The sequence below is a fragment of the Marmota flaviventris genome, chromosome 13 (genome assembly GCF_047511675.1).
Source record: "Marmota flaviventris isolate mMarFla1 chromosome 13, mMarFla1.hap1, whole genome shotgun sequence".
In the NCBI taxonomy this organism is placed as follows: Eukaryota; Metazoa; Chordata; class Mammalia; order Rodentia; family Sciuridae; genus Marmota; species Marmota flaviventris.
Window position 1 is genome coordinate 77,170,636 of NC_092510.1, and position 27,680 is coordinate 77,198,315.

At 32.2% G+C, this 27,680-nt stretch overlaps 1 protein-coding gene across 1 annotated transcript; it reads left to right on the plus strand.

The window, feature by feature from the left end:
* Positions 1-13,587: 13,587 nt before the first annotated feature.
* LOC117794621 (olfactory receptor 13D1-like) lies at positions 13,588-14,532 on the plus strand. Its single transcript, XM_027943031.2, has one exon. It carries the CDS (start codon positions 13,588-13,590, stop codon positions 14,530-14,532), a length of 945 nt encoding a protein of 314 aa, XP_027798832.2.
* The last annotated feature ends 13,148 nt before the right edge of the window (positions 14,533-27,680 follow it).

Below are 27,680 nucleotides of genomic sequence, written 5' to 3' on the forward strand. Positions count from 1 at the left end.
GAGAAGAAGATTAATATTAAACAGGGATGAGAGGTGGGAGGGAAAGGGAGAGAGAAGGGAAATTGCATGGAAATGGAAGGAGACCCTCAGAGTTATACAAAAGTACATACAAGAGGAAGTGAGGGGAAAGGGAAAAATAATACAAGGGGGACAAATGAATGTCAGTAGAGGGGGCAGAGAGAGAAAAGGGGAGGGGAGGGGAGGGGAGGCGGGGTAGTAGAGGATAGGAAAGGCAGCAGAACACAACAGACACTAGTATGGCAATATGTAAATCAATGGATGTGTAACTGATGTGATTCTGCAATCTGTATATGGGGTAAAAATGGGAGCTCATAACCCACTTGAATCAAAGTGTGAAATATGATATATCAAGAACTATGTAATGTTTTGAACAGCCAACAATAAAAAATTAAAATAAAATAATAAAAAAATAAAATAGGAAAAAAAAAAAAGACCCTGTTTGAAGAAGATATCTGTGTGTTTTTTTGTATGTGCAATACAGCCTAGGTTTTGTAGTTAAATTTTGCAGGTTCATTTAAATTTTAAAATCTAAAACTTATGAAAGGTGGTTTCAATTCATCATTTTTATAATATGTAACAATGATTACATAATGCTTACAACTAAGTAATTCACTTTTAAAAAGTAAATACAAGTATATAAGCATGTTTATAAATAAGCAAAATGTAATGGTAAAAATAAATGCCTAAAAGGAAACTTGGAAATTGATCTAAGAATGTCATGATGCTTCCCACATAGAATAGTTATTCGAAGCTCAGTCTGCTCTTAAAAGTGAATGATCTTATTATATATTAATATCATATAATAGCATTTATTTTCTCAGATGCTACAAAATAATAAAAAATGTCAGCAATGAATACAAAGCCTCAAGTCAATGGAATAATTTCTTCAAATTATCCAAATAAAATAACTGAAAACTGGGATTTCTATATCAAATTAAACTTTCATGAGGGAAGGCAAAATAAAGACATTTTTAGGGAAAAAAGAAAAAGATTTTTACCATACAGACAGTACTAGAAAAAAAATTCCCTAAGTTAAAAGAATGAAATTAAAATGAAAATACAGTAAACAAGGAAATTGCTAAATACATAGGTGTATCTAAACTGTCACTGGCTTTGTGAAAGAAAGAAAGAAAGAGAGAGAGAGAGAGAAAGAAAAAAGAATGAATGAATGAGGGACTTAAAAACAAGGTCAAAAGAATAGATACAACATGAATGATGATAAGAAAGTTTAAATGTAAACATTTTAGGGCCTTTGTAGTCCCATCTTTAAAAGTTAATGTAATCTTGTGGGGGACGTGCTTGCATAGTAGAAAATGTTTTAAATGCAATAAAATGTTTATAAAACTGAGGATACATTAGGGGGGAAAAAACAAGTTTCAATGAATACCAAAGACATTCAAACCACAACCCATGTTCACAATACAACATACATAATAAATTCATTTCAAAAAGAACCCCTCCCACAAAAATGACTTTTAAATATAGAAATTTATGTGAATTATCAGTAGTATTTGAAAGTTAGAAGCAGCTGCAGATTGTAATTTGGTTTGTTGGATGTGATAGACATTCTAAAATGTAAAACCCAACATGATGAATGGGAAAATGAAAATGCATAAAATTTGCTGTAAGATATATGGAGATTTATTTTATTTATTAAAAATTCTTATAAGAAAACATGCATATTTATAAAAATGGTCTCCTATGTCAAGTATTTGCACAATAAGAGCTATCATATAAACTCTTCTTTTAATAGTTCATTATTTTGAAAGGTTGACATATTGAATTCTGGAGACACGACTAATAAAAGTGTTGAAACATAAAAAAGTGAGAATTAAAAAAAGAACATTGTTAAATAATTCATAGGTTAAAAAGAGGATAATGGAAACTTTAAGATATTTATAAAGTTAATAATAATAAAATTACTCTCAAAATTTGTGTTTATCAGGAATTACGTGGTCAAATACATACACTGGAAAACAAGAAGGATGGAAAATTAATGCTCTAAGAATCCAACTTAAAGATTTCAAAAAATGAGTAAATAAGGAAATCCAATTACAGGTAGAAGACTAATAAGTAGTTGAAAAATTTAGTAAGACACAACAGAAATACAAAAACAAATAAAACGTGGGCAAAGAAGTTTAATAGGCAAATTTTCCAAAGAGGACATGTGAATGACCAAAATGGGCAGGAAAGATGCTGAGTATCACTGATCATTAAAGAAATGCAAATCAAAAATACAATGAGCTACTACTTCACAGCCATAAAGATGACTACTATTAAAATAACAAAAGTATCATATGTCAGAGAGGATGTGGAGATATTGGAACCCATGTACTTTATTAGTAGGAATGTAAAATGACATAGCCACAATGGAAACAGTGTGAGTGTTCCTCAAAAACTTAAAAATGAAATTACCATATAAAGCAGAAATTCCACATCTGAGTACACAAAATAAATAAATAAATAAAGGCATGATCCCCAAGAGATATGTATATATCCATGTTCATAACAGCATTATTACAATAGCTAAAACATGGAAGTAACCCAAGTTCTCTCTAAATGGATACATGAATAGCAAAATGTGGTGTATACCTACAACTTAATATCATTCAGTCTTAAAAGGAAAGAAGTTTTCACAAAGGCTCCATAGATGAACCTTGAAGTTATGCTAGGTGAAGTAAGCTAGTCACAAAAAGTCAAATACTGTATGATTCTACTAATATGAAGTAGCTATTCCAGAAGTAAAAAACCATAGAGAGGAAGTAGAAAGGTGCTTGCCAGAATCAGAGAAATAAAAGGAGGGAGGTTACTGTTTCATAAGTACAAAGTTTTAGCTTTACATGATGAAAAGAGTTATAGAGATGGATACTGGTGATGGTTGCATCACATTATGAATGCATTTAATATCAGTGCACTGTATACTTAAAAATGGTTAGATGATAAATTTTAGGTTATATGTACTTTTACCTCAGTAAAAAAAAAATGATATTTTTTTTCATTATCCAATGATTCTAATCCAACACCTATGATATACAAATTAGTTCATAAAAGATTGCAAAGCAGTTATGGAAAGCTCTCCTACCTTTTATAAGCCTGATATAAACCTGAAGCAAAAACTGATCAGGGATAATATAAGACAGGAAAACTTATGGAACAATCTCACTTATGAACATAGACAGAAAAATACTAAATAAAATCCTAACAAAATCTATAAAGCTACAAAACAACAATACCTAACAATAAAATAGGGTTTCTTCCAAGATGCAAGGATTTCTTAACACTAAAAAATAATATAATGCAATTCATGATAATATTAATTGGAGAATGAAAAACAAATTATAATTTCAGTAAATGCAGAAAAATATTTTAATAACATTCCCTATTCATTCATAATTATAAAATGTAAATAACTTAGCAAACTAAAAACAGAAGATTTCCTTAACCTCATAAAACTTATTTATTGAAAACTTACAATTCACAAATTATTTTAAAGTTCCAAAAAAAGAAGAGAATGCCTGTTTTTACAACTTATATTCAGTGTTACAGAGATCCTACAAAGAAAGGTGAAGAGGGGAAGATAGGATAAGGAGAGTAAGTAAAAGAAGGAAAAATGGAAAGAAAATGAAAAATAGACGATAGAGAGCACACAAGGAAGACAATAAGGAAAGGTATAAAGGAGAAAGGGAGTGACAGGAAGTGTGAAGACTATACAGAGAGAACCACAATTCTCAGTCCTGACTGAAAAGGTTGTCTATGTAGAAAGAAAAAAAAATGTGTAAAAACAAAAAATTTAAACTCAAAAGAGTCTCTGACATGACTGCCAAGCACAAGATCAATATGCAAAACTCAGTAGTAGTTTTTGCAATATGTACAAATGGTTAGAGAACATACTTGGAGAGCATATTAGGAAGCTGGTCACAGTGATATATGCTTGTAACTCCAACTACTCAGGAGGTTGAGGCAGCCTCATAAGTTCAAGGTCAGCCTCAGTGAGAAACTGTCTCAAGATAAAAATAAAAAGGGCTAGGGATAAAGTTCAGGGATAGAGCATCCCAGGGTTCAATATCCAGTATCATGGGGTAGGATGGGGTGGGAAAGAAAAGGAGAGAAGAATGGGGTGGGGGAGAAGGAGAAGGATATCAACAACAAAATCCAACAAAAAGTATAAAGTACCCATGAATAAAAACTGCACAAGGAATTTTTGAAGAAAAATATAAATATTCACTAAAACTAACACTGCACAAAACCTCTCATAAGCTGGGCAAATAAACTTCATTTATGTGAGGAAACTCATATTGTATATTTACTTTGCCAAATGACAAAATCAATAAAAAAGCAACACTAATTCTGATATCTTACCATTGGCATAGTTCAAGACAGATATATCAATGCAGTAGACTACATACAGCAAGCAGGAATAATCTGGCTTTAGGTGGAATTTTGTATTCTAAACTAATGGTATTTGATTTAAGATTTCATTACAAATCAGTAGAGAATGGTCAACTAACTATTTAATAATTTTTGCTTTAGTAATGGCCTTCTAATATTGAAATAAAATCAAATTAAAGCTATACATTACTCTGTGGCCACAGTAAGTTTAAGACAGATTAAATATATAAGGACTGAAAGCAAAACTGTACAATATCTGGTAGAAAATATTAAAGTATCTTCATACACAAGGAAAGGAAAAGTATACCATAAATATGGCCAAAAGAAGCAGAAAATATAAAAGACTACAAAAGTGAAAATAGACAAATGGGATAATAATGCACCAAAAACTTGTGGAATGGTGGAATTCTCTGCATTCTTCTCTTAGGGGCCATGGCATAGCAACAGCTGAAACATAAGACAGGTAAGATGTGAACTAACTTGAGAAAGTGCAACCCTATTTCATTTAATATTGAGACAGAAAGAAATGGTTAAACTGCTACAGGAAGTAATGATATATAGCAATGAGTACCCTTGTGTCCTAAAACTCTTAGAAACTGAAGTCCCAACATCTCTCTTTAAGAGTGAAATAAAGAGGGAAGGCAGTCTTTCTCCCATTGGACAGTAACCATCTTATTTTATGGTTTAGCCTTTTTTATGTATGTGAAAACAAAATAAAAGGACACAAATATGTCTGGTGAGATTATCAGGCTATTTTATGGAGTGATAACACCAACATCCAAAAAGTCTAAGGAATAAGAAGATTAAAGAAGCTATGAAGAGAGTCCTGTAGCAAACACCTGAAAACTATGAAATAGCTTGAGGCATGATATTCTCAATGGGGAAACAGATCTTGTCTTTGTATTCTGATATTGTGATATTATGAGAGCTTGCATGCTTACACAACCAGATAGCAACTCCCATTTATTTTCAACATAAAATGTTCATATAAACCTTCAGAACAGTGTCTTATCTGCTGGATTTACAGTTGTATAGAAGTCTGCCAACTGGTCCCTTAAAGATTCTGATGCTCTTCATCAAGATAATCTCAAGTTCACACACTCCCTCTCTCTCACCACCTCATTCTATGAACATAGCCATCATGTTGTTATGTAGCTACATACAGTTGTTTTAGTTATATCCTAAGACCCCAGCCAATAGCAAACATGCTACTATCAGACCTGTAAGTAAGCCAGCATTCAGATGATTCCAACCTATACAATTCAAGCTGCCACAACTAATACCAAAAGGAAACCTGTCCAACTAAGCCCAGCACAAATTATAAGGTCAATACCAAAATAAATGTTTTCCTTGATCTAACCCACTAAGTTTTGCTGTAGTTGGTTACCTAGAAAAATAATAAAAAAAGAAAGAAAAAAATGAAATCCAGAATTTCTACAATGTTCCATTATAGAAATTTCTACAATGTACCATTCACAATATTCAAGATATATCACAAAATTACTATACACACTCAAGCAAAATGAAGTCTGATTGTGAGATAATTCAAAGGATGCAATAAATAAGAATTTTCAAGTAGACATTATAACTATTTTTAAAATAGATCATATGAATAAATAAGAAGTCTTTGCACAAATAATACTAACTATAAAAAGGACCAAAAGAAAATTCTGGAAGTGAAAACTGAAACATATAATCTTTTAAAAGCACTGGAAGTTTAACAGCAAACTCAAGATGACATTTAAATAGTAGTTACCTAATTTAAAAAGAGCGGTGAAGAGTATATGATCTGTTTCCTACCAGAATGCTAAGTGACATAATTGCCTACACAATAGCAATTTTTTTCTTTCTTGATAACAAAACCTTTTAGTTTATATTTAATTATCAATCATGCTCAGGAATGGTGGGGACAGAAGAACCATGATTATTTCAGGCTAATATGGTAAATCCTACTTCCTTTTGTGACTAATGATATGTATGCCTACCTTTAGATAGGCGTATGACCCAGTTCTGGAAAGTTAGAATGATAATGAACGAGATGGAGCTTCTGAGAATGCTTCTTGCCCTTCAAAAGAGCAATAAGCAGGGACATGCTCTATGTTCCTGATTCTTGGAATATGATTATTTGATTTCTGTCACTTCCAGCACAATAGCAATAACCAAGTCTCTTCCTCTTTTTGTTAAAAAACAAAAAGAGGAAAAGACTTGTGTCCTTGATGACCTCTCTGGATCTTGAAACTATTAAGCTATGGATTTCTTGTTTATTCAGCATTAATAAATGCTCTACTTTATAATACACTTTGAGGTTGCATTTTCCCTAAGTGGCATCTAAAGGAATCTTTGTTGACAGCAAAAACTTTGTACTGAGCCTATTGTATCTCAAATATTTCCTGTTTCTCATTACCAGATAACAATTTCTTCCTTTAAGTCACTACATTTTTCTTTGCACATATGCTGTATTTTATCTTGATTAGTTATGATGTGATTTTATTAACAATATATACTTTTATTCTCAGAAGTGCTACAGATAGAGGTAATATTTAAATCTCCATGTGTACTATGAATCTTCTCATAGGTTCATTTTTTATTATCTTCTGCTTTTTTATGATTCCCTACTAAATTTTATGGCAAGAACTTGTGTTTATCATTTTGTATATCCATACAACAATGAGTATTTGGCATCAAAACTGAGAAAAGGACCTATACATAGGTAGTAGACCCATGAATCTTAAAAGGTGAATAGAAGTGAAATAACAGAAATACACATACCATGCCACTAAACTGTAATTGATTGCTTCTCTTTCAAATTATTTGTTCTAGCCCCGCATTTCATATTGAATTTACTGTAAATGAGCTAAAGTCCTCTAGAGTAACTGTTCTCCTAATTAAGGACTACATGATTGCAGAGGTACAAAAAGACTATAACTGGTATAGAATTAAAATATTAAAGTCTGGAGGTGGCGTAGCATGGGCAGGGTCCAGAAATTTGAAATACGATAAGTAGTAGATGAGGATGCTGCCAGGGAGCCATGACAGGAGTTTATTGTTCATTCCCTAGAGGTTACATATCCACAGCTTTGGTTAATACACCCTTATGGCTATTTCACACCACCAAGATAAAAATGTATAGCACCCTCACTCATTTTACATTCTATAAAAAGGGCATTACAAAAATTTCTGATTGTGGGAATTAGTTTTTATTCACAGAGAGTAAGAATAATACCCTCCAATGTTGCAATTACTTTTAAAATGCTATAGACAAGTAGAAAATACCAAGAAATTCAACAGGAAACTATTTAATTTCTACTCATCCATTACATGTGTTTTCCTCCTCTCTATATTCCATTTTAAAATGATAAGATTCATTAAAACCCTGTTTTAAAATAACATGAGACATATCCCAGCTATTTCAGAGAATAAAGTAGGAGAATCACAAGTTTGACGCCAGCCTTAGCAACTCAGTGAGACCCTATCTCAAAATAAAAAGTAAAAGGGGCTGAGAGAGAGCTCAGTAGTAGGGTGCCCTTATGTTCAATCCTCAGTATCATAAATAAATAAAATCAGAAAATATATAAAATACATGAACTTTAAACAGAAAGTTATAAAATAGCAAGTACAACATACTATCAATTATACTTTATGCTATATAAAGTATATTCATGAAAATATGCAAAAATATCAATATTTACATCTAAAATTATGGATGACTTTCCTTATTTGGGCTTTTCTGAATAAACCAATTTCCACAATGAATTTACATTATTTCTAAAATCAGAGAAAATTAATTCAAAGAAGAAAACAATGTTATTTAATGAATAAGACATGATTAAGTCTTGAGACATTATCCTTAGTGTTTTAAAATTTGTAACCATTAGGAAGATTTAAAGATTCAACTTTAAATCACTTGTGGGATTATAGAGACTCCTAGAAGAAAACAAAGATGGGCTTAAATTAGCTGCCAGAGGCACCAATAGGCCCACTGGAAATACTAGGAACCCAGAAGTGAGAGAGTACTTAGGTGGCACATTGACTTACTACAAACTGAAATTCATGACATGGGTTTTTATTGGTGATGAAAGCTTTATTTTGATTTGTCTCCCACTGACTCCAACTACTAGCATTCATCCGGAGCTGCAGGATCCTGATATATGGATTCTATGGCACGATTACAACACAAAGAGAAGATTGCTAAGTTTATGAAGAGGAACAGTCAAGGTACTTCAATCTTGTCTTTATACTTCACCATGAAGCCATGAAGTATTTTCATACTACAACATGTAAATAGAAAAATTTAGTGATATACTAGAGGAAGTGAATATTAGCAACATCCGTGCTTATGTCTACAATGTCTTACTTGTTTTGAAGATTGTAGTCCCAATAAACCAGGTAATTTATTGTATGTGGAGAATTTGAGAACCCTACATGAATATTTAAATGAGATAGATTAAAACAGAGTTGGGAAGAGCTATTTTCAGAAAGCAAAGAGGATATAGGATTTAAGAATTCGGAATGATTTATTGTATTTGGTCAGTTTTGAATTAAATAGTGAAAAGAACATGGGAAGTAATAGTTCAATAAGGAAATATCTTTAATATTTATGAACATCATTATAAATTAGTTTTTGCTTACCTTGGAAAATTAAAAAATGGCAGTTTAGTGGTTCAGATTAAATTGACATACTATGTATGGTATATTCCGTTTGTGCCAAGATCTTCCAGGCATATTATGTTAATCATCTAAACATTACAATGAGGTTACTATTACCCTATTTTACATGACACTCATGACACGCAAGATTTTTGCAGCTGGTAAATCACAAACCCAGACGGAACTCTAGTTAGGCTGACACTAAGTCAATTGCTTTTTCTATTAAAATAAAGTACTTCTCCATAAAGATATATTACTAACAAAAAGAACAAAGAAGAGGATCAGATCACAGTAGGCTTCCATGGCAGAGCCTTGGAAATAATTGAATGGCTTGCATGTTCTAATCAATCCCAGAGTGAGTTATTGCACAGATAGAAGTTCCTACAAGTAACAGTTTAAAGCTTCCTCTGTATTCCTAATGGGAAAGTGATGCATTTTGTATTCACATGATGATGTTAAAGAAAAAAGAAAGAGAATAATTTTTAAGACTATGTAAAAAAAAAAAAAGGAAATGAGAGCTTAATTCTAACTCACCCATTACTATTTATTATCAACCTCTTTTAGGGCTCCTAGGAAGTCATTTATTTAGATAAGTACTAGAGGCCTCTTGCCAGTGATCTTTCATACTGTGAAGAACAAAGGCACTTTGTAAACATTAGGAAAAACTGGATTAAGCAAGATGACTGTTGTCATATACTGTTCAAACATTCCTTGGGGTAAAATCAGAAAATCTGGGTGAGTATGTATCCTTTACCAACTATTTCTCTTTCTTTTTGATAAACTTACAAAGAAAAAGAGTGAATGCTTCATGATCAACAGTTTGCTTTCTTTCCACAAATGATGCACAATGGTGAGGACAATGACTGGGTATTTGAAGAAATGAATAAAATATGGAGGGCAAAGAGCCAAATTTTTACTGTTTTCTGACAGAAAGATAAAAGAGGTAACAGAAGCCCCAGATCTTTCCACATGCTTCCTTTTGTCCAACAAGTGTCTCTGTGTTTGGTGTGTGAGTGTGTGTGTGTGTGTGGGGGGGGGGGGTGATGCTACAGGATGATTTACAGTGCCTCCTATATACACTGCCAAACTTGATCACATTCATGTGTGTGTATATTATTTGTTCTTTTTAGATACATGACGGTAGACTCTATTTTGACATATTTATGCAAACATGGAGTATATCTTATTCTAATTAGGATCCCAGTCTTCTGGAGGTACATGATGTTAAGATTCTAAATGGTGGATTATGGAATCTTTTTACAATAATTGAGTCTGCGTCAGGCTGTATGCTAATAGTGGGTATCTGTGTGAGATTTACTGTTTGTAACCAGAAAGCTAAATGGCAATGATTTCATCTTTATAATATAAAGCAACAAAAAATTTCTCTCCAATTTCCTGTTTAATGACTGTTTTATTTCCTTCTTGGGTTTTAAAGAAAACTGGTGTGAAAGTTCTGTATGTCCATTCCATTATTCCCTTGCAAGAAAAATTTGGAAATAGCATTTTTTATATTTATAATAATAAAACATGAGCCAATGAAGAATTATTTGGAAAATATGGAGATTACATTGTTAATGCTCCAAGTCCATGTTCCAGAGAAAACATGAAAACACACTGTAATTTCTTTATGGAGTTGTTTTGTAAAAAAACTGCATTCATTTAGGTAGTTTTGGGAAACTTCCTTTCTCAGGAAACACGTTATGAGCATTGTCTTCCATTGTTTTAACACTTCACTAACATTACAGTTTTAATTGGTGATATTACATGTGACTTTATGTCTTTACATTTGTTATACCATGGCCATCATATGCGAGAATTTTAGATAAAAAAATATAGTGGCTACTAAAGCATAATATAATTTGAAATATGATAGTATGTGCAATGTCATTTACTTTTATTTTCTGATCTGATTGCTGGACCTTTATTTAAAAAGTCAAATAATAATAATAATAATAATAATAATAATAATAATAATAAATTTTAGTGGCTTTTAGGAAAATACTTCCAGCATCTCAACACTTGAAATTATATTGACCAACACTTTGAGAGAGATGATTTTATCATCTTAATGATTTATTTTCCTCAGTCTAAATTACCAAAAGTTTGTACCAAGAATGAATACTGTATTCTATCAAATGCTCTTACACATAGAGTTAGATGGCAATGAATCTTATTTTTGTAACCGATTCATTTCATATATTATATTGACAAATTTTCAGACATTAATGTGGAATTCCAAGCATTAATAAAAATAAGTAACTTCACTTAATTGTATAATTGGATGTAACTGTATGCTTCGCATACCCAGTCATAAGTCATAAATTGGATTTATGAAACCTTTATTGGCTGACACATTTGGGTAAAATTGATATTTTAATTTGATAAAATAATTTCCAATAATTTTTCACATTAAAGTGTTAGATAGCATATAAATTATTTGTTTCTTAAAATCCCATTAGTTATTCTGCATCCAATGTCCGTTTGGAAAGTCTCATACTGGACCCTTACTATAAATCACAGTGTATATGGCATAGTTTGTGTCAAATGAATAAGTATGAGAGCAAGAAGCACAGGGTTGTGTGACAGCACATAGAAGGGGCATCACCCTCCCAACAGGAGGTGAGAAAGTTTTCTAGAAAAGATAATATCTGAATTGAAAGAAGTCCTTCTTCCAGTTTAAGAAAACAGCATGTACAAAGGCAGAAAGAAGAAAGACTATAGTGTTTGACGATGACTAATCAAATTATTGCAAATTATCTTATCAAATTAAGGTATCATTTTTATGCAAATGTGTCAGAGCTAATAAAGCTCTGGTCAATCAATTTTATGACTATATATGCAAAGAATACAAGGTACATCCAAGTATACTATTAAGTAATATAAAATTTTTTAATTAATGGTCATTGCAGAGAACTGGAAGTGTCACCAGTGGTTTCAGAATTTCTACCTCAAAGGGACCAAAGAATGACTGGAGGATGGGCCGGAGGTCTTTTAAGCTGTGTTGCATAGGCAGCACATTGTTTCCTTAGACTGTATTCCTCTGTTGGTGTGACTTTTATCAGGGTCCTGATGAAGATTATTCCAGGGCAAACCCACCCAGTAACTCCTTCCTTGATATCATCATGGGAGGAGTAATATTAAAAGTGAGAAGAGGATATAAAACTGAGGGAGTTAAGATAGACTTTTCATGATGGGTTAACTATGTTTTTGGCAACATGACTGGGTTTTCTTTCTCTTATTCATCCTTGATTTCCAAAAAATAATGCAACTTTACCTGCAAGTTTTTTGGATAGAGCAAAAGGAAGCCACTTTTCACTCCTTTCTTTCCAAGAACCCCACCCAGAATACAAATCTTTAGTGCACTTTATTTAACAGTAAATGTTGACTACTTTTCCTTCTTTTCTTCTTCTTTTCCTCTCTGTCCTCCCTCTCTTCTTCCACAAATGTCTTACAACAAATTAAAACTGCTGTCTTAACTCTTTCCTTTGTGGAATAAGTCCATGTGGCCAAAGTGAATAGACAGGAAAGGAAAGATAGGAAGAAGGAAATATTTTTCAATATACTAATACTGGTAGTATCTTTTTTTTTTTTTTTTTTTTTTTAGCCTTACCGAAAATCACTGTCCAAGCGATACTCTCTAAAAGGAAGACAAATGTCCAGGAAAAAAAATGAAGATGAAATTATTTTTCTATCCTGTCTGTCCCGTATAGGAAGACAGTCCTGTCATCTGTGACCAGCCAAGCAGTAAGACTTTCATCTACACCTTCAAGCTTTGGGGATACAAACGAGCCTAAAGAAATGTATAGTAATGTATAATATAAAGATGAGTCCTTTATATAATAAATTTACACACATGATTGAGCATGTTAAAAGAATAAGCATAAAACTAGTGGAACACAACTGAGTTATTAATGATATAGGTTATAAGGTTATATACGTTATAATGACAAAGTTATAAGTAGAAAGAACTTAGAAAAATATGAGTTGGGAGGGAGAAAGTTGAAAAGGCCAAAACTTTGGCCAAATTATATCACTACATTTTTTACATGTACAAATATGAATAAATCTCATAATTATGTATGACTATCATGCATCAATAAAAATGTGGGAAAAGAAAAATAATAAAATTAATCTGTAAAGTATAACTCGAAAGGATAAAATTTAAAAAGGTAAAAAAAGAAAAAAAAGTTCAAAACTCAGACAACTGAAGTTCCTGAAGGAAACACTGATTTTGAGAGGAAAGACAAAGGCTAAAGATTCCAGGTGTGTGATTGTTAAAGGCAAATAACATGGTAAGGGTTCTCATGCATTATTCCTGATAATGCTAATCCTCATAATTGTGAAAATTCTTCCTACATGTAGAAAATTAAGGAGGCTATGTTCCAGTCTTCAGAGCTTTCTGTCCAACACTTAAGGTCAGAAATAAAATAATAATAATAATGGAAGAAAAATGATTAGATATATCTACATCAAAAAGTCAGATTTTCCTGATTCATGTCCTCACATGAACTCTGTAGATGACAAGGACAAATGAAGATGGGGAATTATTCTGCAGTGACTGAATTCCTCCTAGTGGGGCTTTCTCAATACCCAGAACTACAGCATTTTCTCTTTGTGCTCTGCCTCATCATGTACAAGATTATCCTACTAGGAAACAGTCTCCTCATTATCATCAGCATCCTGGATCCTCGCCTCCATACCCCTATGTACTTCTTTCTTGGAAATCTCTCATTCTTAGACATCTGTTACACATCATCAACTATTCCCCAAATGCTTATTATATTTATGTCAGAAATAAAATCCATCTCCTTTCTTGGATGTGCTCTGCAGATGGTTATCTCCCTTGGCTTGGGCTGCACTGAATGTATCCTCCTGGCTGTGATGGCCTATGACAGGTATGTAGCCATCCACAACCCACTGAGGTACCCCATCATCATGAACAAGGTGTTATACATGCACTTGGCTGCATGGTCCTGGGCCATAGGCTGCATGAACTCCTTAGTGCAAACAGTCATGACAATGGTGTTGCCTTTCTGTGGTAACAATGTTATTGATCATCTTACCTGTGAGATCCTGGCTCTTCTAAAACTTGTGTGCTCAGATATATCAATGAATGTGCTTATTCTGACAGTGGCAAGTGTTGTTTTATTAGTGATTCCTCTGCTGTTAATTTTTGTATCCTATATTTTCATTCTCTCTTCCATCCTAAGAATTAATTCTGCTGAGGGGAGAAAAAAAGCCTTTTCTACCTGTTCAGCCCACCTGACTGTGGTGATCTTATTCTATGGGTCAGCCCTTTTTATGTACATGAAACCCAAGTCAAAGAACACCAAAGTATCTGATGAAATCATTGGACTGTCTTATGGAGTGATAACCCCAATGTTGAATCCCATCATCTATAGCCTGAGGAATAAGGAAGTAAAAGAGGCTGTGAAGAAAGTTTTGAAAAGACACTTGCATCTAACAAAAGTATGAAAGGCCTTGAAACATGTGATTCTCTCAACACAGGATCAGATTAGGTGTATTATAGTCACAGAAAAAGTCTGCTTGTAAGGCCATACATAGGACTCCGTTATTTTCAACATGGAATGCTCATATAAAGCTTCTGAATATTGTCTTGTTTGCAGACTCTGTATGTGCACAGCTCCTCTAATTAGTCCCTATACACCTTTCTATCATATGAATCTTATCCTCTCTGCCTTCTGGTATCTCATCTCTCCTATTTTTCTTTCTTCCTTATTTTTCAATCTCTCTGCTCCTTTTCCTTCTCCCTTTTGTCCTTCCTCTCCTCCCTCTGTCACCTATTTACTTTTCCTTCGTCCTCTTAAATCTCCTTTCTCAATGATTTTAAATTGAACATATATATATATATATATATATATGTGTGTGTGTGTGTGTGTGTGTGTGTTTGTCTTGCACAGTCTCTTCTGGTAAAAGTATCCTTCTTTTGATGAGTCAATGGTCCATCCATTTAAGTTTATGTGCTTCTAGACAGGGCTGATCCAATCTTTTGTAAATAGTGGAAAGAACCGAACATTGGCCTAGTCAATTAAAAACAAAATCCTTCTTGCCACAGTGATTCATTCAGCATTTCAATTGAGCCAAGTCAGGCTAACCAAACTCAATCCAAGGTTATTGTCCCTGTAGGAGAAAAAAAAAGGGAACACTTCCGGCTAGAGTTGTTAAACATAGAGAGAATGCTTCTGGAGCCAATCTTTGCCCATACATGGAGAAAGTCTAAATGAAAAATCAGAGTTGTGAGAAGGAGGGGGAGAGGATGTCCAATGCAGTTACTTTAACTCCTTGATCAAGCTGTGTCTAAAATCAAATTCACAAATGTTCTTTTGGTTATATGAGTAACTAAATCACCTTTCTATTAAAAACTAACTTTAAATTAGATTATTAATTACTTAGAATCAAACAGTTGTAACTAATGTATTATTTTCCCGCCTCTCCATATATATTTTTGAAGCAAAAAATTATGGGTATATATAATTTAAGTAGTCCCAAATTCTCCAGCACTCAGCGATCTTCCTTTTTCTTTCATTAACTAATTTATATAATCATATAATTTTGATTCTTCATGCAGATAAATACTCTAGTCACCTCCCCAATAATTTCTAAGCAGTGTTTACTTTTTCCTATATTCTGATTTTCATTTGTATCCCAGATTATTATTCTAAACTTTACTACCATTCCTGTGAGTAATCCGATATGCCTCTTTGTTTTTAAACTCTCAAGAGTATATTTTGCCCACAAATAATAGACATAACTATCCTAAATATCCAAATATCCAATTCTAAAGATCACAATATTTAACATCTTTCTTTAGACTGAAAAATAAGATTGATGATACAGCAAGAAAAAGAAAAATATTAAACATCACTGGTTTTGTTATCTCTTAGCCATGCCCAGGGCCCCTCTCAAGTCTATTTTCCTCTTTATCACTTTCCTGCTACCAGGTTGATAGTGTCTATTCATTTTTAAAAGAGCACTGCTTAATCACCAGGAAATTGGGCCTTAATGATTTTAAAATATTGAAGTCCAATCTATAAGAACCTGAATGATGAGTTCTGTTTGAAAAATGTATCAAGCTGCACACTTAGGATTTGTCCACTCTCAAAAAAGATCCAATAAAGAAATATACAACCCATTGCCTGCCTCACATTATGAATATTAGGATAATCATCAAAGCCCTTCTAAAACTAGGATCTACATGATTCATTCTTAACAAAGGAAGAACCATGATTGGAATCCAGCAATCCAAAGTCCTTTTAACATCCTTTATTTGAGTCTTTTAGAAGCTCCAATACTACAGCAATATTTTTAAAAATCCCCTTGTATTTCAGCTCACAGCTGCTCTGGAGCATCTATTTCCACCATTTACTAAGACCAGTCTTCTTACAGTTTCCACCTTTTCTTTTTCCATTCCATCCTTCCTTAATAAGAATAGTCTTTTTTATTTAAAATAGTGTGCCCTCTGAGAGCAAAAAAAAAAAAAAAAAAAATAGAGAATCATGGATTTTAAAAGAATTGAGCAATTTAACCCTTAAATTCTGGGGTGAAAGATGTTAAAATTCTTGATAAGTTTTATTTTACTATATTATTTATCAACATAAACTTAGCTTTTTTTGCCACACTTCACAGATGTTATCTTTTTACAACTCTACCAACTTTTTCAAGAAGAAATTATTTCTTTCTCTTCTATTCTAACATAGGTTTTATAATTTGCCTCCATTACATTTCTTGTTACATGTTTTATAGTTATTCAGTGTAGCACAGTTGGAGGAAGGGCTTAGAAGTCAAGAAGAAATGATTATGAACTACAGTTAACTAGAATTATGAACTTTTATTTATTAGATTCTATATTTCCCATAAACTAAAATGTTGAATTTAATACCTAGCTCGGGGTGGTGGGGAGTGTTATGATTGAATAAAAAAATGCAAAATATTTTATTCAGTACTTTTTAATGTCATGCAATGAAACATGCACATTCCTTATACTTGTACGCATATACAACTATCTCTTCTAATAGCCTCTGAATTTCTTAAAGGCAAGATATGAAAGTAATATTTATTTAAAAGACCTTGTTATCCAGAAAAAAAACAGGCATTTATTGTGAATGTGTGTTGAATAAATGTGACTGCCTTTCTTATGCTATAGGTAAATAAGGATATTTGCCATTGCTTAAATAATCCCTACAATTGCCATTCACTTACACTAAAATTGCCCTCCCTGTAATCTACCTATAAAAACTCAAACTGCCTCTCAAAACTATCTCCTCTGACTTAAAAGACTTCTTAAAAACCCTAGCACAACTCTTATTTCTTCTTCCACTATTAAATTTCTATAGCAAACTATTTAGTTTTTGGTATATTTATCTGGTTAAGATTTATATTCTCTTCATGATAAACCTGCTATTCATTGAAATTTTACTAGGAGAAAAGCCTCCAACTTGTCTGGTCTTGAAATCCCACAATTATTAACAAAGTGGGCTTCAATGAATACATTAACTGTACCATTATATAGTGTCTTTTTTATGAAATTTATTCACTTAAGGGAATTTCATTAACACAGAATATGGGAAGTATGACTGTGATAAATGTAATACAACTACTATAGCAAAAATCCTGGTTAAACTAACATGTCCTGTTTTACATGTTTTTGTTTTTGTTTTTAATTCTGGTCATCATAAAATTGATAACAGGTTGGCTTAGTCTACCTAATCCATTTACAAGTACATATAATCACTGAGCTAGTTATAGAGTGTATTATAACTGACAATAACCAAAACAAAAAGACATTAATATGAAGAACAATGTGTGCCTCAGCCCTGAGATCTAGCATAATAGGTATTTTAAATATAACCAGTCCAAAACAGAACGTTGATTCTCCTATCCTCAAACTATTCCTCAAGTCTTGCTCATCTCAGGAAGTATAACACCACACAGGAATGCCCATCCAACCCACTACCACAATATTCTGTGATCACCTCCATTGCTACCATACTATTCCAAGCTACATGGTCTCACCTATGCTAATGCAAAGGCTTCCCAAATCCCTTTACAGACTTTTGTTGTCCACAACTTCACTTTTGTTCTCCCACAATTCATTCTTTGCACAGCAGACAGAGTGTTGTTTTTAGAATAGTACATATTTAGCCCATAGAACAAATAAAAACCTATCAATGGTATTTTTAAAATCAGAATAGTGGCTGTCATTGTGGGGGAGGGATGATTTCAGGTATCAACTGGGCTGGGGCATGAGGGAACTTTTCTGAGGTTATGTTAATATTCTATAACTTGATATGCATTTCAGTGAAACAGGCATGCATTTGTCAGAATGTTGTTACATTCATATTTGTTGAATACAATTGATTAAATGAAAAACTAATATTAAACTCTAGTTAATAATAAACATGCTAAACTATTTAAAGAAAAGTACAATGATATCTATAGTTACAAATACACTCAAAAAATTACTTGAATTAATGGAGGGATACAGAGATGGATAAATACACAGAATGATATAAGAAAATCTGGTAAAATATTGATGGTAGATGTAAGTTGATGGGTATATAATGTTTAACAAATATTTTTTCAGTTTTTCTTTATGTATCAAATTTTCATAATATGGTAAACAAAAAAATATATCATTAATCTGTCAGGAATACACCTCTTGAATGAATTTGGTATCCATGATGACACAAGGACAGAATTTGGATCCTAAATGATATCATTATAAATTCTTTTAAACTTAGTTTAAGAAAAATTTCTACTATTTTAAAAGGGAAAACTTTTTAATGGATTATTTACAACTTTTACAGGAGAGAAATTAAAAATAAATTTTAGTGGTACCTGTGAAACTTAATTTCCTATACTGAACTCTTGTCAGGGTTTTAGTCACTAATCCTAGGGGAATGAGCACAAGGGGAGAAGAAAAGTGAAGAAAAGAAGAAGATCAGATGATTTACCAGAATCAAATTGTAATAACATAAGAAAAAGAGAAAACAATAAATTTCTTTGAAATGATGGAAGTTTGATGGTGGTCATTCATGTGTCTTTGGCTATTTCTGATGGAACTAATGATTCCCCGGGCATATCAGACTGTATAGACTTTAGCAGTTGGCTTTAAAGTTGGCTCTTCCTACAGTATTTACTTTTTAAGTATACATTTTCAATACAATTAAAGCCAAGAAATTTTGATGATGCCATTCATGTTTACACAAGATATTTGCCTATACACCTTGTAACACTGCTACCCTTAAAACAATCAAGTTACAAGATCACATTTCCCAGAGTTTTTTCTGACTTGGAATCTCTATAAAAAATAAGTTGAAGTTTATTTCAAGCAATTAATATATAATCTGGCTGAATTATTTCTATCCCATGCTACTCACATTCTCACACAAGATAGGTGACAAAAATTATTATAAATATGAGTTACTATTGGGTGAGGCTAACATAAATGGACAGTGGTTATATTATAATAATAATTCGGGTGATTACAGAACACAGGTGTTAATATATAGGCTGTACTCTATATCATTATATAAAATGGGAGATGAGACTACTCTACATAATGAATACTAATGATATTGGTGATGAAAGGCCTACCGAGTATAAATTTTATGCTCTGGGTTCAGAAGGAATGATGTCTTTGTGAGAAATTCATGAAGATTTAGGTATCTTAATGTCTTATACTCTCTCATATAGTGGAATGATATTCAGGAACAAAAAAGCAAACAAACAACCCCTGGCAAATACCAAATTAATTATGTAAGATTCATAAAGCAAAACAGATCTCAAGAGAGTGACCTATATTTTCTAGCTTTGAACAAGGCTAGGAAATTTTATTATGTTTTTAAACAGCTGTCTTATTACAATAGTGAAGTCATAGAGTGATTATGTATAAGTATATAATGTGTACAAAACTACATAATGTTTTGATATGTACATTATGACATTGGTATTTGCCTTACATCTCTTCTTTAAGATGTTTAAGATGCCAAGTTATGAAATATAGAATTGACTTTTTAGCTTTGCAACATAAAGAGTAAAATGATAACACCTAGAATAAGATTCTGTCTGAAGAAGACACCTTTCTGGTTTTTTGTATGTGCAATGCAGTCTAGATTTGTAGTAAAATTTTGTAGGCTCATTTAAATTTTAAAATCTAAACTTATGAAAGGTGGTTTCAATTCATCATTTTTATAATATGTAACAATGATTACATAATGCTTACAACTAAGTAATTCACTTTTAAAAAGTAAATACAAGTGTATAAGCATGTTTATAAATAAGCAAAATGTAATGGTAAAAATAAATGCCTAAAAGGAAACCTGGAAATTGGTCTAAGAAAGTCATGATGCTTCCCACATAGAATACTATTCCAGCTTCTTGATAACTGAAACTCAGTTTGCTCTTAATAATGAATGATATTATCATATCTTAATATCATATAGCAGCATTTATTTTCTGAGATGCTTCAAAATAGGGCCTCAGGTCAATGGAATAATTTCTTTAGATTATCCAAATAAATAACTGAAAACTGGGAATTCTATATCAAATTAAACTTTCATGAGAGAAGGCAAAATAAAGACATTTTTAGGGAAAAAATAAAAAAGATTTTTACCACCCAGACAATACTAGCAACAAGAATTTCCTTAACTTAAAGAAATGAAAATACAGTAAACAAAAAAATTACTAAATACCTATCTAAACTGTCACTAGTTTTGTAAGAGAAAGAAAGAAATGAAAGATGTACTTAAAAACAAGGTAAAAAAAGAATAGACACAATATGAAAGATGATAAGAGAGGTTAAATGTGAACATTTTAAGGCCCTGTATACCCATCTTTAAAAGTTAGGGCAATTGTGTGTGGGAGGTGGGGGTGGAGAATGTGCTTGCATAGTAGAAAATGTTTTAAAATGCAATAAAATGTTTATGAAATTGAGGATACATTAGGAAAGAAAGCAAGTTTCAATGATTACCAAAGACATTCAAACCACAATCCATGGTTACAATGTAACACACATTATAAATTCACATCAACAATACCTAACAATAAAACAGGGTTTCTCCCAAGATGCAGGGAAATCTTTACTTTAAAAAATACAATAGCACAATTCACCATAATATTAATTGAAGAATTAAAAACAAATTATAATTTCAGTAAACGCAGAAAAATATTTTGATAACATTCCCTATTCATTCATAATTATAAAAGGTAAATAACTTAGCAAACTAGAAAGAGAAGATTTCCTTAATAACCTCATAAAAGATATTTAACGAAAACTTACAATTAACAAAATTTTTTAAAGTTCCAAACAAGATGAGGATGCCTGTTTTTACATCCTATATTCAACGTTGCAGAGGTCCTACAGCACCATAGAGAAAGGGGGATGAGGAGGGTAAAATAGGAAGAGGAGAGTAAGTGAAAGAAGGAAAAATGGAGAGAAAAATGAAAAAGAGAATGATAGGGAGGACATAAGGAAGAAAATAAGGAAAGGCAAGAAGAAGAAAGGAAGTGACAGGAAGTGTGAAGACTGGAAAGACAGAAACAAAACTGTCATTACTGGCTGAAAATAAGTCTGTCTACATAGAAAGTCAGAAAATAAAAATCTGTAAAAAGAAAAAATTTAAACTCATAAGAGTCTCTGGCATGGCTGCCAAGCACAAGATCAATGTATAAAATTCAGTAGTAATTATGCAACATTTACAAATGGTTAGAAAACATACTTGGAGAGCATATTAGGAAACTGAGCACAGTGGTAAATTCCTATAATCCCAACTACTCAGGAGGCTAAGGCAGCTTCACAAGTTCAAGGTCTGCCTCAGTGTCTCAAGGTAAAAAATAAAAGGGCTGGGGATAAAGCTCAGGGGTAGAGCACTCCTGGTTTCAATATCCGTACCATGGGGTAGGATGGGGTGCGAAAGAAAAGATGAGGGGAGGGGTGGAGGAGAAAGAAAGGATATCAAAACCAAAAACTTACAAAAAGTATAAAGTGCCCCTGAACAAAACTGCACAAAGAATTTTTTAAGAAAAATATTAATTTTCATTAAAAAACACTACACAAAACCTCTCGTAAGCTGGGTGAAGAAACCCAAAAATAAATTTGCAAATTCATCCCAATTTTCTCTATATTCAATTAACACAATTTCAATCAAAATACACTTGAGAGATTTTTAATTTCTTAAGTTTAACAAGTAATTGTTTACAAATAATTGATTGTGAAGTAGGATCAATCAAGAATAGCCAAGACAATGTTGTAATAATAAATGAATATATACTCTGCCAAAAGACAAGATGGATAAAAAGCAACAGTAATTCTGGTTTCTTACCTCTGGCACAGTTCAACAGGAATATAACAATGTAACAGACTACAGCCAGCAGAAATAATCTGCGTTTAGGTGGAATTTTGTATCCTAAACCAATGGTATTTGATTTAAGTTGACATTACAAATCAGTAGGGAATGATCAACTATTTAATAACTTTTGCTTTAATAATGGCCTACTAATATTGAAAAAAATCAAATTAAATCTATACATTACACTGTGACCACAGTAAGTGTAAGACAGATTAAATATTTAAGGACTGAAAGCAAAACTGTACAACATCTGGTAGAAAATATTAAAGTATCTTCATACACAAGGAATGTAAATGTATAACATAATAGGGCCAAAAAGAAGCAGAAAATATAAAAGACTAATAAATTTAGAAACTTTTATATGGCAAAATAAACTCCTAAAAAATTTAAATAATAACCACAAATAAAAGCCTAGATCAATAACACGTAGATATTAGAATCCATATTTTTTTGTTTTGTTGTTTGTTAATTTTTAGTGCTGGAGACTGACCTCAAGGCCTTGCGCATCTTAAGCATATGCTCTGCTACTAAGCTGACCTACCAAACTTCAGAACATTAAAAAAAAAAAATTCAAATCAATATGAAAAACATGACCAGCAAAACGAATGTGGGAGAAGAATATAAACAGGGACCTCAACAAAAAGGAAAATAACGTGGCCTATAAATGTGTGAAAAGATGCTTGATCACAGGAAATCCGAGAAATAGATATTATACCAATAAGACATTTCTAACCCCTATGGTGTGCAAATATGAAAGTCTTACAAGAATTGGCAAAAATGTGCAGAAAGAGGAAATTCTCTTTACTGCCTGTGGAAATATGAATAGAAACTATGAACAGAAATTGACAAAATAATTCTACTTACATCAGTGTTGCCAAGAATATATCTATGAAGTTTCTCATTAAAACACTATTTACAAAATAAATATACAAGATCACTTAACAGAAAAGGGGAAGAAATAAATAAGAACCAGCTCACACACTCAAGCACTAAATTATAGGAGCACAATGAAAATGCCTGAGCCAATTCTAAACTATTTTGCTGTCCCCAGCAAGCTACTTAATATCTTTGAGCCTGTTTGCTGTTTGTGGGTTAAATCTGTAAGATATAAACAGCAACATCACGAAGTGAAATGAACAAGAGTATGAAAGGATTAAGTAAAAGACTCGTTAACAGATCTATAAAATATTACGTATAATAGAATCTAATTTTCTCATCTGTGAAATAGGTATAAGTGATATTCTATGAAAGAAAAGGGGACAGATATATATGCTTATAAAATATATTTTTATTACAACCACTGTTAAAAAATGAGAAGGGCAGCTAAATAGGTCTGAGGATTAACCAATCAAATGAGGGTTCAGCACATGTTAAACACGTAATTATGAAAGAGCCTCTATAACATGGATTGTCAGAAATACCTCTTTCCAAGAAACAAAGGCTTAGAAACAACTGATTTCCAATTAAAAGGGGTATAAAACAGGAATTATACCGAAGTAGCCTTTAAAGTTATGACTTTCACTTTCCTTCTTTTTGGTTTTTAATTTATGCTAAGTGAGAGAAGCCTCCAAAATCTCTAAAGGAATAGGAAAATTGGGAAATATATATTTTTCTCTTTTTAATTTATTTGTTCTTTTAAAATATACATAACAGTAGAGTGCATTTTGACATATTACACATATATGGAGTATAACTTCCCATTCTTGTGGTTGTATATGATAAGGAGTTATACTGATCATGTATTCATATATGAACTAGGAAAGTTATTTTTAACAATAATTGTCCAGATATGTGAAGAAATTCATTTTGAATATGAAGCCTACTGTTAAGAGCCCTATTACACTACTTTGAAAACATAATTTGAAATGTTTTTCAGTCAAAATTTTTATCTAAAGCATTCTGATTTTCCACAAATTATGTCTGTCAACCTTCATAAGAGATAGAACATCTGAACTTAGATCATAGAGTGTATGGACACATCCCAGGCAGTATCCTTAAACACCTAATGAGTCCCACAAGCACATGAATTGATGCTCCATTCCTCAACACAATATTGAGACTAGGTAAAACAGAACAAATTATAAAAATGTAAAAGTGTTCATGAGGGCCAAGAGAAGCTAAAAGAAGTTAAAAATTGAATTACTAGCCCAGGCACGGCGGCACACGCTTATAATCCCAGTGGTTTGGGATGCTAAAGCAGGAAGATCTTAGAGTTCAAAGCCAGCCTCGGCAAAAGTGAGGCACTAAGCAACTCAGTGAGACTCTATCTCTAAATAAAATACAAAACTTGGCTGGGGATGTGGCTTAGTGGTCAAATGCCCCTGAGTTCAAACCCTGGTACAATTAAAAAAAAAAGAAACAAGAATAAAAAAGTTAATTTCTCAGCTATTAGGTACCTAGGACAACTTGTGGAGGTAAAGAGAAATATATACTTTGGAGAGTATTGGATACAGGTGTTTTGGGGGGTGTTCATGAAAAAATGTTCCAGGCTGTGTACAAGTGCATAAAGACAGAAGGAATCTCAACTTATACCTAGGAAAGAAACAAGCCATATTTAATTAAATAAAAATCTAAAAAAAAATAACAAAAGATCTAGTCACAGATTATTCAAAGCAAAAGATGTGCAAAGCCATATTTGGAAAATGTTTGCATTTATTGATAACAAGTTTTAAAATGTCATTGGCACTAAAATTCACTTTCCAAAGCAACACCTAAAGAAAGTTAATTCATTTTTAATATTTAAAAATGATACAATGCATATCCATTCAATGCATGTTTTAGTAATAAAAAATACTTTGTTGTAATAATAAAAACATTAGAAATTTTACAATTCAATATTTAAATTTTTCTATCACTTATTCTAATAATAGCAACAAAGAAACTGACAAAGACATACCAAGACTTGTTGACAAACTCAAGAACAGGGATACATGTATGAATACATCACAATGAATTCCACTTTTAATCTAAAAATATCTGTAAATAAATGAAGGAAGACCTGAAAAGTAAAGCAAGGATTACGGGGTTTGGAAGGAGCACTAGGAAATGTATTGGAGCAAATGATGTAACGTACATTTCTGAATATGTCACAATGAACCCCACTGCTATGTATAATTATAGTACACTAGTAAAATACATTTTTAAAAAGAAGAGGAGGGATGCAGTGGCTAGTTTTATTTTCCTCCCAAAAACATTTAATTCAATATTCAACACACAACAGTTACCTAACAAATATCTAGTGATTCGAGTAAGATTCTGTAAGGAAAAGTGAATGTAAGATTTTATTTTTTTAATACCAATTACTGTTAATAATAATAATGCAACTTCTAACTTTAGTGCAGTTTTTTAATATAATCCAGCATTACACACACACACACACACCTGAAAGTAAAATACCCAGTCAATATCTGTAGCTTTTATCAAGGAAAATTAAAAGACACAAACATATACACACACATACACCAAAAATAGATACACATGCTCAAAAGCCTAATGAAGGAAGGGTTGGTCTATGTCTCCATCTACTGACTACATAATAACACTAAAACCAAGAAGGTACTTACCTAGGGATATAGCTCCAGAACATAAACACCTAGAGTTGGACTGTGGCTGCTGCCCACCTACTCAGTTGGGCAAGGATTGAATCCACTCTCCTGCTTCCTTCTGTACAGTTGTATAAGTCCAGCCTTTGGATGAAACCAAGCAGGAACATCATCAAGTAGACTACACCCTGCACCACCTTATAATTTACACCACTTTGCAATTCATACCTATTTGTAGTAACAGGTGTAAAATGTATCTTCACACTTATAAGACCAAATTGGCAAAAATAAAAAATTAGTCAGATAAACCTCATACACTGCTATTAAGAGTATAAATTTCTAAAATATTTTGTCACTACTTGGTAAATATTAATGTGAATATAATTTATGACCCAGGATTTCCACTGCAAGGTATATTCTAGAGCAGTAGTTTGTAATCTCTAGTACATACAGAGCCAAAGGGAGTCTATTGAAGACTCTCTAGATCTAGTAACTTGCATAGTTAATGGTTGTGTATTTATTGTCACTTACTTCTAATTGAAATGGAGCATTTCCTTTGTTAATAAAGGGAGGTAATAAACCATAATATTATTAGCAGAACTTCTTTCTTAGTCAATAAAATCATAGATATTGTCAAACTTCATTTACAGGTCCTGCAAATACAACAACATTTTTAGGCTCATCATACTTCAAAATTATGTCTCTTACACCCACCACTAGATCTTTTTATTTAGTGCCCTGATAAAGATACATGTCCATTTCTTCTTGAAAAATTTAATGTTATATTTTAATTATTCTAGTTCAATTTTTTAAGTATTTGTTTTCTTTGTAACCTATGCATTTTCCATATACTTAGAAACCTAGACATGCATAGGCTCACAAGTTTGACAAAGGGTTTTATTACACAAGAAAAGATTAGGAATACCTACTCTAGAGAAATACTTAATGAGTATGTAATAAATTACAATGCAACAGAAAAGTAAATGAATTACTGCAACTGCACTAATGTGCACAGTTTTCAAAAGCCTAAAGTTAAAATAAAGAATCATGCAACAAATAATAAAAGCAGTCTGATTAGATTTGAAGAACAATCTAAGATAAACAAAATAATATAATGTTCAAAGTTATATACCTATGTATTTGAATTTTAAGGAAAATCAATGTAATGATTAATTCAAAATTCAGGTAGGGTGTGGTAGGGAGAATTGACCAGAAAAGAGAACTGACCAGAATTGAACTTCTAAGTTGCTGGCAATATCTCCTATTTCTAATAATGGCAGGAACACAAGCATTCACAATGACTCAGTAAGAAAGAGATATTGAATCCATGAAACAAAAGTAGGATAATATTTCTGATGACAGTCAAAATAGGGGGAAAAAGAGAGATATTCTGGAGAAAGAAGTTTAAAAAAGGAACTACTGAAAATAAATATTATAAGACTAGAGGTTTAAAATTTTTGCAAATAAACTAGAAGGAAAAAAAGTGGGACATTTATGACTCCCAAAATACACACACACACACACACACACACACACACACACACAATTTTTTAAAAAGTTTTTAGTTGTTAATTGGCCTTTATTTACTTTATTTATTTATATGTGGTGCCAAGAATCATGCCTCTCTACCACTGAACTACAACTCCAACCTCTCCACATGCAATTTAAAAAAAAAAAAAAAGGAAAAAAAATAGAGGATCAAGTAACAACC